The sequence below is a fragment of the Centroberyx gerrardi genome, chromosome 11 (assembly GCF_048128805.1).
Source record: "Centroberyx gerrardi isolate f3 chromosome 11, fCenGer3.hap1.cur.20231027, whole genome shotgun sequence".
NCBI classification, from domain to species: Eukaryota; Metazoa; Chordata; class Actinopteri; order Beryciformes; family Berycidae; genus Centroberyx; species Centroberyx gerrardi.
The window spans coordinates 13,897,557-13,912,534 of record NC_136007.1 but is presented as its reverse complement, the minus strand read 5'-3'; the positions used below and the strand labels follow the sequence as shown (position 1 = coordinate 13,912,534).

The 14,978-nt window shown below is 40.7% G+C and overlaps 1 protein-coding gene across 1 annotated transcript in view; it reads right to left on the bottom strand.

The window, feature by feature from the left end:
- Positions 1 to 13,237, bottom strand: part of grik1a (glutamate receptor, ionotropic, kainate 1a) — a 31,383-nt gene extending 18,146 nt beyond the window's left edge. The window contains exons 1-7 of the mRNA XM_071924655.2: positions 13,219 to 13,237; positions 8,708 to 8,875; positions 6,955 to 7,212; positions 5,079 to 5,260; positions 3,856 to 3,909; positions 3,467 to 3,637; positions 2,574 to 2,717 (exon numbers count right to left, since the gene is read on the bottom strand). Of these exons, the coding sequence (XP_071780756.1) occupies positions 2,574 to 2,717; positions 3,467 to 3,637; positions 3,856 to 3,909; positions 5,079 to 5,260; positions 6,955 to 7,212; positions 8,708 to 8,875; positions 13,219 to 13,237 (996 nt within the window). The remainder of the gene's footprint in view (positions 1 to 2,573; positions 2,718 to 3,466; positions 3,638 to 3,855; positions 3,910 to 5,078; positions 5,261 to 6,954; positions 7,213 to 8,707; positions 8,876 to 13,218) is intronic.
- Between the last annotated feature and the right edge of the window lie 1,741 nt (positions 13,238 to 14,978).

The following is a 14,978-nucleotide window of genomic DNA, read 5'->3' as shown; positions in this document are numbered from 1 at the left end:
GCAGGAGTGAGGGGGATGGGAGAGAAAAGTCAGCGTTGATAGACAGGTTGAAAACTCAAATGATCCCATCAGGTGCCGACTGGAAGGAGTCAAAAGGTTGCTCCAAGGTCCTGAGATGGTTTGAACTTTTTCTGTACATCTGCTACCTCCATCCACAAACACGTTCTGATTATGATGGTGATAATGAATGCGTTTACATGTGCAATGATATGCTGTTTATGTTTGGGATATTCAGATATATTAATGTGCATGTAAACGCACTCAATTTGAACAGACAACAATGCACATGCCCCTTGTGCATTCTTGTTACTCTTCTACTCTTCTACCTCCATCTGGTGTTTTTGTGACAAGGTGGACAGCTAGTAATGCACATATCCAAATCTGCATGTTCTGCACATGTCATCTAGACATCTACATCTGTATGTATTCAATAAACTGTACGTTTTTTTTACAAACACATGCCTACACACCTAGACACTTTCTGTGCATATGTAGGCTATGTAGACCTGTTAATGTGAATATCTTCATATACTTATTTTCCTCTTATTTGTTTTATATTGCATATTTTATATTGCATATTTTATATTGCGATACTTTTGCATAGTTTTTCACTTATTTCATACTGCAAATATTAGAAGTTTTTATTTTTTTTGTTAAATTCACACTTTTTTCATTCAGTTTTTTCTTTGTCTCGAGAAGTTATTTTTCTACTACTGCTGCTGTTTTGACGGGTGCCTGTCTGAAATATCTGCAACTATGACACCTACACACTTACTCCCCAAATTTGCTGATGGGCACCAATGTCAAGAAAGACTATGAGAGAGAGATGTAACTGAATTATACACTTATAACTTGAATACTACTATGTCACACCAAGCCACATGCAGCCATATGGCCCTGTTTTCCTGGTCATTCAATCTCCTTCTACTATTTTATTTTAATTTGTGTGTGTATTTTGTTCATGGTGAGTATGCATTGTGTTGCATGTGTTGCTACAAGCCAAATTCCGCATTAGGGACAATTGAATCTTGAACCTGAACTATAGTAAACCTCCAGACTTGCAAAATTTTTGCTTAGGTTTTAAGGGAAGTTACTACATAGTCATAGATACAGCACAAAGAAGTTTTATGACTCTTGCCAAGTGAAAAAAAGACTGAAGGAGGTATTTTTGCTATTGTCTCTCTCGATTCTGGACAGCTGTAGGAGGATGATGAGCGGTTACTATGAACCACAGCACTCCCCATGAAAGGATGTTCCATGGCATCTCCTGTAGGCTTCTCGCTTCCTGTCCTTACCAAAGAAACTTTTCTTGCAGCGATGAAATGATGAAATTGAATGACAAATACATTTCAAAATGGGCTGTAACAAAGCCCCAAAAAGACATGGAGTGCATCTGAGATGAGTAGGCGGCAGACACCCAGTTATGAAAGCTTGCCGTTATAAAATGAATACCTTTCTAAAATTTTGAATCTGCTGACATTTAAAATCCAGGATGTGGCCCTCTTATATGTGTTTGTGCGTATTTGTATTATCATCTGTTGTAAAAACACATCCCAAAACAAAAGGTAGCATTAAGAATGCTCAAAGATTTTTTTTTAAGGGGTTTAGGGTACACTGGATAAATATGGCAACTCTTCGCTCTCTAAATGGAAACTCAGTTCCCTCTGTCAAGGGAAAGAGAGAGGTATTGTGTACTATAATAGCCAGAGGAAAGAGAGGAAACATTCAGGTTATAGTGCACGGGAATTAATTTCAGCCATTGAAATCAAAGCTGTGTCCCATTTTCTGCACTGTCTCTTGTCAGAAATGTTTTTTAATTGAGTGCTGTGTTAGACATATTATTGCCTCTTGCTCTCTCCCAGGCAATCAAAAAGGCACTTATCAAGTGATGAATACCACAGGAGGAGAGATGCTTCAAAGGATGGGCAGTGGCAAACAAAAAGGAAAAGCTGAAGAGGAGAGAGAGAAAGAGAGAGAGTGTGAGAGACAAAGAACGCAGAGGGGGGCGGGGGAGGGGGAAGCCGATGAAGAGGGAAATATGGGCGAGGGGATTGAATGATGATGTTCCCTCTCCGTGGCGGGGAACGGTTCTCAGCTGGATTTAAGACTTAAGAGATCAAAACACTCATGCATCAAAGGCCTCATTTCTGTCTGTAGGCATCCAGTCATCCAGTCAGGCTGGGGCCACATGCTTTCAACTTATAAATGCATAAATATGGTATATTCGTATGTTGTAGATTTGCAGGCACGAGGAAAGAGGTAAACTGGTGGTCAGGTGGACATATAAAGTAATATATCGCCGTTGTCATGTGAGCTCCAAATTCTGGTGATTTTCATGCTTTAACTTCAATTGAGGGATTACACTCTCCGCTATGGGTTGAGGAAATTCTACAACTCATGCTTATGAAACCCACAAAAGTAAAAAATGCATGGTGCTCAAACTAAAAACGAGGCTGTTTTTCTTAAAACCTGAAAAGCTGATATTATGCAAGGTTTTCACCTGACAGTGACGAGTACTGGTGATGTAACAGGGATTTTGGTCTCTAAAGTCCGAGCCCTTATCTAACACTGACCTCTCTGAAAAGGTTCATGAAGCGCGGTCCGAAGCGCCAGGGTTTGTGGCGGTGACACTGCAGAGAGCTGACGGTCATCTGAGTGGCCCGCTGGGACGCGACAGCAACCATGAACACCGCGTCATACATCAAGGCTGCGTCCGTCTGTAGAGGAGGCAGTGAGAGCAAGGTGTTGTGTTTTTTTATTTTCAGCATATGCCATCTGTGACGGACTGATACGCTGAGAAGCCACTTGCAGCGCAAAGCTAAACAACAAAGTACTCCCCCGTTCTAAGTGACTGAATTAATAATCTGTGATAACATGTCCTGATAAGAAATGTGATAAGATAAGATATAACTATAATGGTTCCTGAGGGGAAATTGGGTCATTGCAGCAGCAAACAATAGGATATAGATGACAGTACGACAAATATAATTCATTCATAATTCAAAATGCTAATACAAAAGCTCCTATCCCTTACAAAAAAGTCACATGTGAAAACCCACATGTGAATTCAAAGCAGATGTGCTTTTTGGACACATGTTGGTTTTCATATGTAAACATATGAAATTTCCCATTGACATTTTTCACCGTGATATAAATCTTGACAGATCTGATGGCAGGTGAAAATGTGAAAAAAATGTGGAAAAATACTTTTCATCTAGAAATGTAATTTTTTACAGTAAAAACTGTCACGTGACGTCAGAAAAAGTTCACATGTGAAAAACATGTGAAAAACATGTGTCCATGTGGCTTGAAAGATTTACAGGTTAACAGATGGTTGCATCTGTCCAGTGCAAAAGCATACATGCATGGTGTGCAAATGTGCATTAACGCTATTAGATTAACAGAGCAGATGGGTGAGCGTGCATCGTTAGTGCACCATGATCTACAGTAACAGTAGGGGACTTACGGTCATGACTCCGTCCATCAGGCCGCTTTCTTGTTTGGGACCCTGCAGTCTCTCCATGGCCCACCTGTCCATAGTGGAGGTCACCCACGGGTCATCTATGTTCAGCAGTCTGAAGCCCGTCATGTTCACCCCGCTGTAGCGGTACGGCTCCAAGTCCAACGCAAACAAATCCTGGGAGGAGATGATGGGCGGGTGGGATAGGTGAATGTGATGAGGAGGGGATGGACAATGGATAGAGAGAGAGAGAGAGAGAGAGAGAAATGCCAGCTCTGGTTCAATGTGTCACTTTCTCAGATGCCACTCAGTTTTATGGAGTTTATGGCCTTTCAGTTGTTCACTGTGTCTGCTATTTCCAACAAAGTAAACTTTGGTTGTATCTTGGAACTCACCAAGGTCGTGAAAAAGAAATGGTAGTACTCTGTCATCATCCCCATTGATGAAAGCTGCAAAAGGAAAAAGAGAAAGAAAAAAGAATAATCAAAACAAATACCGCCAGGCCATATTACTCATTTTAAGATTTCTGCAGTGCCACTGCTACAGAGGCACACCTCCATTGATGAAGTGATTTGGGTGGTCTTTTAGATTTTGTGCATGGTGTATTATACATTTTAATATAAAAACATCTGAAAAGAGATGAATACTAGTTTGTTGCCTGCATTCAGCCCCAATAATATTTCATTTTCATTTGCAATTCTTTTCATTTGTATGAAATTCAAAACCATAGGTGTCATTACACATGAATAAGAACAAAAATAAAAAAATAGCAATTCATTTTATTATGAAAGCAAACTCTCACTATGCTTCATCTAACTTACAGTACAGTAGGCATTTCAGATGAATGTATGAGCTTCACTGTGGCTGAACTAAAAGGCTTAATAAAGTTATATCCTTCTTATTGCCTCTTTTTTACAACCACAAATACAATAAATCACAAGTGGAGAAAAAGATTATAGGAAATGTGAATACCAGTGTTTACTTGATAGTCAATAGAGAAATGTAAAGGAATTGAAATGTATTTGTATAAATTAATTTGTGAAGTGAGGGGAAAGAGTACTGAAAGGGATGCTGTTCAAATGATGCAGTGGATAATTAAAATAGAATTATTTAGAAGTTGAATTAATCTGTCCAATCCATCAGGCATGTTGTAATCAATGCACCTAAGGGCAATAATACAAACGTTTGTCAGCATGTCCTTTATTTTTGCCCACTCATAGCAACCAACCTGTGCCTGTGGATAATTATGACAAAAGTGAAAAACATTGGTATTTCACTTTAAAGTCCTTCAACCGCTTTTCCCCATCAGACTGTGTAATGGCTATTATTCAAATTTTAGTGGAGGGCTTAGAAAACAAGAGCAATAAGGTTTCATATGATTTTCTGCAAATTAAAAGGAATACCATTTTTACGCATCTATATGTCTTGCACATCTTATTTTACCTTTCAGCACCATATATATAACAAATGTTGTCTTCTTTCAATACGTCTATGACACGTCTTGAAAACTAACATCAAATGTGTTGTCTCTCAAAAGACATACAGATGCGTTTTTAAAAATGTGAGGAGCAAAGGAACAAACAAAGGAAGGGACACTGAGACGCCTCCCTGTTCAGACCTGCTTAAGGAGCTCAGCAGCCATGCGGTAGGAGCAGTCAAAGATGACAAAAAACTCCTTGTCTTTCTTCAGCTCCTTGAGCAGCGGCCGGGCGTCCTGGTTCCCCGGGGTCAGCTGGCGGATCTTGATCTTCAGGTTGAACTTCGCTGGAGCCTTGATCAACTCCTGCATCCGCATCAGACCTGGACAATGGCAAATGTGACATTGCATTGATCCCCATATGGGACACACTCCTTTCACTTTCACAGGCAGGGCAGATGCTTGCTGACTACTGTGTACATGGATGATTCTATCTATCTATCTATCTATCTATCTATCTATCTATCTATCTGTCTATCTATCTATCTATCTGTCTGTCTCTATCTATCAATCTTCTCAATTTCTTCTGCTTTCTTTTACTCATACCATAACACTATCTAAGAACACACATCTATATTGTATAGGCTACGCACGCACACACACACACACACACAACACTACCCCATCCTGTGCATTTGTGTGCATAATTGTGTGCGAAGGTACATGTGTATGTGTGCATGACATTTCAGGAAAACAAATTTCCAATAGAAAATAAAATGTAAAAAAAAAAAAACCTATAAACCATGACATTTGAACACTGGTGTCTCATCTTCTCTGGGTCAGGGGCAGAGACTCCATACAGGACGCTGCTAGATCTCAGGCCATCAGTGTTGCTGTTTGGCTTTCCACACTGTGCAGTCAGAGGGCAGGGAGGCTAGATGCTGTTAAAGATGTGGCTCTCCTGCCCTATCACAGATTGGGTTCACCAGCCAGCATGAAGAGTGTGAATGTGGCAGTCAGTGGGATGGCATTTTGCCAGTAAGTGAAACCATGGCATATGGATATATAGATATATAGTATAGACAGGAAAACACAAGCCGGGACTTTTGACCTTTTCTCTCTCTCGTTGGTGTGTAGTGATGTATTGGTAAATAAAAAGGTGGGTAAACTATGATCATCAGTCAGTGATCTTCAACCACTAACATAAACAAAAAAAAATGATTTTCAGAATAGCATTGATTTATGTTTTTTTGTTTCCCTTATCCTCATATAACATCAGTTTGGTACTACTTACTTTAATGTATACAGCAGAGTCATGCTGTGGGTTTACTTTCCACTGTGTCCCAATTACAGTGTGATAGACTGAGCTAGTGATCTGAAAGTATCTCTGGGAATCAGCTTTGACAGTTACAAATGGAATCAGACAACAGGCGTATAGACTAATAAGAGACTATCTTAGGGTGGATTATGGATATTTTTCTACAAACCATAACACAGACGCATTTAACAATGTCTGGGGGCCGGCAAATGCAGTACATACTGATTGGAGTTTGATTGCTTGTATTTCAGTCTGATGTGTTCTTGTGGGGGTGTTGGTGCTGTTCATTCTGTTGTTTTTGTTGTTGCTGTTGCATGTGTGTGTGTATGTGTGTGTGTATGTGTGGGCAGGTAGGTAGGTGGACCCACATGGGGTTGTGAGAGTAGGTTGTTTTTGTTAAGGAGTTTTTAGGTATTTTTTCTCTGTTGTTTTGCAGCAAGATCATTCTCTCTCTTTCTCACGCATGCATAAACTCACTCACACAGACAATCCCATGTGTGATGCATTTACCATCTCTTTCTCTCACTCTCTATCTCTCTGTACACACACACACACACACACACACACACACAAATCTATACACACAAGGTATGCACACAGCTAATCTCTAGTGGTTAGAGACCGTCCTGAAATCAGAAAGTCACAGGTTTAATCCACACAACAGTGAACGTCTTCATCAACAGACCACTGAATCGCTCACTCCTTCTAAATCCCCCTGATGTTTGATGGAAGTCAAACTGACAGACATAACAAACCTACCAGTGCTGTCCTCATAGACCACAGTCAGCTTCTTCCATTTGAAGAAGGTGACGACGTCCAGTATGGCCCTGGCGATGGCGGTGTACTCGGGGTACAGGTTGATGAAGAAGGTGTCCTTGTTGTCCACTGAGGGGTGTTTCCAGCGGGTCTGGATGTGCGGGACCTCTAGAGCGTTACAGATAGACTGGACCGCACTGACCGACGAGCTGTGAGACGGGCCGAACACGGCGACGACCCCCAGAGCGAGCTGGTCACACACTGGTGGAGAACAACACAAAGTTCAAGGAAGGTTATATTTGTCCATTACAGTTTTGCTGGAGTTGAAGAGGTGGGTTTGTGACTGTAACTGTTTGTAACTGTACCCAATCTCCCATTGCACACCACGTTCACTTCCTATGAAAACAGGGAAAGTATTCCCTGGTAGTTCAAAACACAATACATGTTTTATCACATTTTCTATAGATTTCTATAGATCTCCCACAGAAAACTGCAAGATTTGGCCACATATATAAAGAGTAACTAAACCCTAAATCCAAATACGTGTAAAGCCTTATATCTAATGGTAACAAGCACAGATCCTGTACAGACCCACGGCGCGTGTTCAATTCTATGCACTGAAAAACTGCGACACGGTTAAATTACCTAATTCCACTAACGTTACTTAAATACCACAAGGTAACGTTAAAGGACCCTACCGTTAAAGTCTGTAGGGCAGCGAAGACGAGTTACTGTCTGCAAATCCCCGTTACTGACTGTGGAATGTTAAGTTTCACTTTTGTTTTCACACCGGGAGACTCTGTGGATTGAGTTCAGTGCTGCTGGTCTGCTGTCTGTACATCTCCAAATTACAGACATGACATGGTGCACACATCAGGCGCATTAGAGATCCATTTAGATCCATTTCTTTACATTGAGCAACTTTTGATTTTGTGCCTCCATATGGGAAACACTGAATCTCACAGTCAAAAACGCACTCTAGAGGCCATCTGATGAAGCGCATCATCTAAGCGTTAGCTGACTGCCTGCCTGACCTGAATTTGCCTCATGATGCCCTCGGCTGCGCAGTGGGAAAAAGCAAGCTACTGAAATCGCCATCTGCTATTGGCTGATCTTTGGTGCCATGTGATGTCACCATGTGTTGTGCTCTATAGAACGTGAATTTCAGTAGCATGCTTTTACCATTAGATGTCAGGCTTTACACAGATTTGTGTTTGGGGTTTAGTTACTCTTTAAGATTGCTTACAATTTAGCTTTAGAGCTGCTACAAGTTCTCATTTTGTCACTTTTGAGATAATGCTAGTCGCCTACTATCACTCAGTATAGTGCATGCTAAAGTGTTAGCATCAAGCATGGGAGCAAACAATCTTCCAGGGACACATAATATTCAGTATATAATTTTGGTGTTCTTATCACTTAGAAGGTAAGTTGACCAACGGGCCAATCTCCCAAAAACTTGGTGTGTGCTTTTCATTTTTCATTCAGCTGTTTGATGCCAATGACAAATTTCCATTAGCCTAATGGAAATTCGAACAGCTGACTTAGCACAACAAAGAGAACATCAAATACAAGCATGAGTAATACTGACATGTACAATACACTTTGATGCAGTGATCACTGTATGTTAATGTCGTATCAAACAGAAGAGCAACTCAAGTCACAGGATAATGCGCCTTTTGTGCTCAACATTGTGTCATTGTGTACTCAGCATTTAAGGTGAGGCTCATTCATATTCTCTGTAATAATAATTTCCTACCTCTCCTGGAAGCCTCGAAGCCATCAAAGAGGTTGATCCTCTGAATGTCGTAAGTGAGGGTGGTGTTGGGCATCAGCGTCCTGTTGCGGTTTATATTAGTTACAGCAAACTTGAAAGCCAGCTCATCCATACTCACTAGCTCACTCTCGCGCGTCTCAAAAATACCACCTGCACATGGAGAAGGAGGGGAAGGGGAAAGACCAAATTGATGTCAGGTGAGCAGTTTGATAATAGATGTAACATAACATATTGGCATTGTACCGTTAAAACCTCTTCAATCCAATCTTGGTGATTATCATGTTTTAGCGTCAGTTGAAGGATTACATGGTTATCTATGGGATGAGAAAATTCTACCACCCTTGGTCTTAGGAAACCCTTTCAAAACCCATTGGGTGAACTCAAAAATGCATGGTGGTCAATCTGAAAGCAGTTCCTGAAAAGTTGGCATTTCGGAGATACAAGGTTTTCACTGGACATTGGCTTTATGCCATTTTGTGCAGATACAGATACACATTTGGTGGATGCTTCCAGAGCATCTTACAGTATCATGTGTGTATACATTTTGAGTACAGGCAGCCTCATTAGGAATTTTGTTCCTCACCCTTAGGATTAGTGCTCTAACTATTGAGCTATGGACAATTTATGATGACCAGCAGACAGATAAATGAAGGAGGAGTTAAATAATGACAGTTTCTGAGGGGGGGGTAAAGGGGTGATGTTTAAATAGATAACACTAAATGGGAAGAATATGTAAAAGGAGCAAATCATTAGAAATTAATGAAAATAGAGTAAAATACATGAATAATAAAAGGAGGATGGGCACCAGAAATGAAAAGAACATGGTTGCAATCTTGTGAGTAATTGAATGAATAATGGTTTATGTAAAATGCTTTACTTTGTGGAATTGGTAATTATGTCCCTCTGTTATTGGAGTTCTGATTTGAATCAACAAATGGCTGTTAGACCCAGGCAGGTTCAAAGTGGGGCACACTCACACAAACATGTCCATGCCTATACTCATCCCATTACACATGCACTCTGTGCACCAAATAACTCCATTATTTCATTAGAGACAGGAAATTACAAACAAAGACGAAACCTTGGTGTTCTGGTCAAGAATTAACATATTAACACAATCAATATTGGTGATCAGCTCATGGGATAATGACTGGCTATATTGTTCAATTCAACTGAATTAATTTTGTGAATGCAATTTATTTACAACTATGTGACTGCCTCCAGGCAGAATACATAAGAATGGATAAAATGTGGTCCTCCTCCCATCCATAAGACCCAGGAATGGATCGACAACATAGTGTTTACTACCCAGACCTCTCAGACTTTACAGATAAGGTCTTGGCACAACATGTTTGTTGTGCACAGCACCACAATAGGCAGAACCTAAAATTACCTCTGAACACTCTCCAAATGTTCTCTGCAGCCTGACTTAATGAGGGTCATTTCAGATGGTTCTTTTAATGCAGGCTAATCTACCCATCATAAACACAGCCATAAATATGTAATATCCGCAATAAAAGCTAATACTTGCGGTTTCAAAACCTCCAAAGTTAATATTCTACGAGCAGTGAATAAATTTGGAATTCCCACAGGAGCACACAAACGAAGATGAATTTTAAGCGCTCTAAGATGAACAATCACTATCTTTCTCAGAGACATAAAGTAAATTCTAAACACTTCTTGCCCAAAGGGGAAAAAAGTCATAAGAATTCAAAGGTAGTGGCTCTTTCACAGAGTGTGTTCTCACTGTTGGAGTACAGGGACCCAAAGCCGCACCAACTCACCGCCCGGACCAACTGTCAGCAGGCTTTGAAGGAACAATGCTGTCTAGACAGACTTCTGAAATTGACTCCTCATCAACATCCAGTAGTCTGGGTGAAGAAGATGTGAGGTGTGGACTCAAAGGGAAGATGAAGTGGAAGCAGCATAATTGCTCCAGCAGTGTGTGAAAGGGCAGAAAATAAAGGCTTTAAGAGCCGCTCATAGACTCTCAAACAAGCCTTTTGAAAGACTGCAGTCAGTCAAATCAGTCAGCCACGGAGGAGAAAAAAAACGTTAATCGGCCAAATCTTGATCGTCAATCTTGTCATTACATTTTCAGAATAGTTTCCTCGGCACAGATTAGATCTTTTTTTGCGCCCCGGCTGATTCAGCAGGTGTGAGCTCCCGCTGAATCTAATTTTAAGCCACAAACTATTTTTTCAGTCTCGTAAATGTCTCCTGTCTCCTCTGCCACAGATGAGTCATTGTGAAATGAGTGAAATAGACTGAAAAAGAAGTTTTACAATGACTTAGCTCTCATTGTCCTCACTTGTTTTTATACGCATACAGTTTTACACCCATTCTGAAGTTGGTGTTGGCACAGCCATAGCATTGGAGCAGGAGCTGTGGAAGCTTGTTGTGATTGCTTGGCTTGTTCAAGAGCGCCACAGCAGTTGTGCAGCATTGGAGTCTTTTAGCATTCTAGTCCTCCAGAGGTCGGATCCTGGAGTGACACCCATGCATCTTTACTTCCTGGATTTGATGCATTTCCTGTTGAAACAGGATGTTGTGGCAGGACATAATGAGGGATCATTCAAAAGTCTAAACCAATGGAATATGAGTCAGGGAGAGAGTGGGATTGTTCAAAAATCTGATGGTTTTATTGGTTAGAAATGTATATTTACGTCTACTAGTGCAGCATGAGGTCACCATGAAAGATGCTCTGTTTAGTTAAAGTAATGGGAGTTCATTTCATGGGGACTTTAAAGATTTCAGGGTGCCTATCATCTGCTCTGTTTGAAGTGATTTCCAGTTGCTTGATTCCACAGGCAGCGAATACAATGGTTCTGCTGAGACCAGCGTTCCTATTGTCGTGTACAAAACCCTCAGTTGAGGTATTCGAGCCAAAAGCATCCAAATCAGACTTATTTACCCAGCAGCACAACAGGTGCACAATGAATATGACCTGGTTAATTGGCACTGACACATTACAAGATAGTTACACGATATGATTATTGACACACTAGGTGCGGGACACATAACAGGACCTCACAGTCAGGAATATTTGATGTGCCAAGAACATCTACAGCAGTGATTCTCAACCTTTTTCATATCAAGGACCGCAAATATAGTCCACATTAGAGCCACTGACCCCCATTTGATGAGATTTTGTCTCTCGGACCCAAAACTGAGAATATTTTTATTGTTAGATACGATTTTGTCCAGATTTCCATGACTATCTGTATTGTAGGTAGAGAGATAACAGTGAAACTATGATCAAAATAGTCATTCCTCTGCATTCTCTAATTGTGTTAACTTCTTGTAAATGAAATAATGGTGAAGTTTCACAACTCATCAATTTGCTGGGGACCCCTGGGACCACCTAGAGGACCCCTGGTGGTTCCCGGGCCCCACATTGAGAACCACTGATCTACAATATAGCCCGAGTATCTTCTGTCAGTGTCCATGTGGCGTGTCCAGATGAGCAGGGTTCAGTCAGCCTGAACGTCATTCTGGACAAAATGTGAGTCTCCCACCTGAATCAACGTCTGACTGCATTAGGTAGACAAGCATGATCAATGGCCGATAAGTCTCACTCCCAAAAGATTACACAGGATGATTTATCTTTGCTGCTGAAGCTAAGAAGAATTCAAAGCTTTGATTAGTTTTCTATGCACAGATGCTTAAGTGTATCACATCTTTCAGAGGAATATTAATATGTTTACAAACACCATGGATTCTCATGCATACACGCGCACACGCACGTTATTGTACACACACACGCAAACACACACATTCACATTCACAAACACAAATAAAATACACACAAATCCCTGTAATTGCGATGGCTGCCAATTAACAATTGCAAGAAGCCAGAACCATTATGCCATCGACCATATAAAAATGCTGTTTCTTCTGCTATTACTGAAATTACCTGACACAAAGTTTTAATTGGGAGACAGGGGTGTGATAAAATTGTGGATATGTAGACAGGACAGAATGGAGAGATTTGTCTTTTCAAAGGGGAAGGATAAAGAGGTGCAATGGAAGGATGAGAGATTTATCTCCCTGCTGGGGTGGGAGGGAAAAAATGAAAAAAGGAAAAAAACAGAGGAAGAATAGATCTGAGCTTTGTGCCAACCTGTCATGCAGACCTGATCAATCTCTTCAACAAGCCACCGGGGAGATAAAGAAGGGTGTGTTTGTTTGCATGCGTGTGTGTGCATGTGCGTGTGTGTGTGTGTGTGTGTGTGTGTGTGTGTGAGTGTGTGTGGAATCTCATGCCATCCATCCCTCACTTCTCTATTTAATTACCAATAATCATGTTTTACATTAGCCATGCATCAGCTCCTCTTGTTCTGCGGCTTGAACTCTACTCTGGGTTATGGCGGCTACAGTTTTAAAAATGGCATATTCATTGAGCACAGCGGTTTCTCCTTGCCAAATGAATTAATGTACCTAGCAGCACTAAAAGCACCCATTCAATTCACAAATAATGAAGAATAATTTACCTCGGGAAAACAGGTCCATCTGGCCTACGAGACAGCATAAATGGATTAGAAGTTAGAAGTTAGAAGTTTCAGAGGACCCATAGGCCCCCTTAAACCCCTTTTAATATGTGTCTAAGGTGTCCACATTGTATGCTGGTAGAGCCAATCTGCCTAAAATACAAGTGCACCCAAGACACACTGAAGGTAATTATGCCTGTGAATGATTTTTCTGCTGTTTAAGAATATTTTATGCCATTTTCAGTTCACAGTGAAAAGAGACGAAGAAGGATGGGACGGGGATGACATGATCCAAACCCAGGGTGTCACAGTTTAAAATAAAATATTATTTTGACTTGCAGACAACGACATGCGTACATATCAGCTAGCTTGCTCGAAGGACCAGCTATTACAATGCAGATACTGGAGAAAAGTTTTTAAATCCAAGTTCAAATTAAATGCAAATATATCATGTCCAGTCACAACCTGGCTACCAGACTTATGTTAAGAGGGGGGTATGGTATGTTAAATTACAATATCTGATGTCATCTCAGGTTGCTTTATCAGCAATAAAACCACTAGACTATTACATATTTACATAAATCTGACAGAAAAGGACTGCTTGATCAATGAATACATTTGGGATGAGACAAATTAGGTTAAGATGCAGAGAATATACAAGACAGGGGAGAAACAAGGCAGAGGAAGAGGGTCAGGGGCAAACCCACCTAAACTCACTTTTTTAGGCTGACATAAATCTTTACGAGGTAGATTCATAGTAAACAACATAGTATGGTCTTTTAAACCAGTGGTTCTTAGCAAAGTGCCATCGTGGCCCAAGAGTCTGCAGGTTTTCATTCCAGCAATCACAACACCAGCTGATTTCAGCGATTTGCACACCTTCAACTAGAGAGGAGGACCCGATCGGTTAAATTGGCTGGAATGGAAACCTGCAGAATCTTGGACCTCAATGGCACATGGTGGAGAACCAGGGGAAAAAGAGGGAATACATTAATTAAGGGGAATTAAGGGGAATATATGAATCCTTTTCTTAGTATCACAATTTTTTGTTTATATTGGTGGTTGTTTGCTTTATGATGATTCTCAACTGCAAGTCGTAGTTTACCCACTTTTTATTTACCACTACATTCCTGGGGGGAACACTGTCATGCATTAAACTGCCACTCAGTAACTGAGATAGGAAAAAACATAGATGTGGGGAGAGCTAAATCTCAGTATAAGGTCTGAAAGATCACTGAGATGGATGATTAGGAGACTTCCTTTTGACAATGATAGAAAATACTGGATGTAAGAATGTCATTGGTCTCTCTCTCTCTTTCTCTCTCCTCTCTCTCACTCTCTGAGACAAAAACAGGGATTGTCATGTACTTTGGAGAGAGTGGATGTAGCTACAGGCGGGAGGTAATGCATGTGGGAGAGTAAAAGGGTCTTGGGTGTCAAAGTGAATGACGCAGGTTTCCCTACACTCTGTTCTACATACAGTAATAATTTTGTTTTCGACAACAAATCAAGTTAACCATCCAATCTGGCAATCAGGGCAAGCATGCAATCAAGGGCAAAGAGACAGAGGGGAGAGAGAGAAAGAGAGAGACAGAGAGAGAGAGGGAGAAATAACTGTTTGAAATTACTGCTAGGTGCCTAAAGGGCCAAACTATGCTCTAAATATCTGAAAGTAATGGCATATAGAGCTGGAGTGTTTCAGTGTGCAGTAGGATACTTTAGGTGTCGTAGAAAAGACAAACAATTATATACAAAATCTCAAT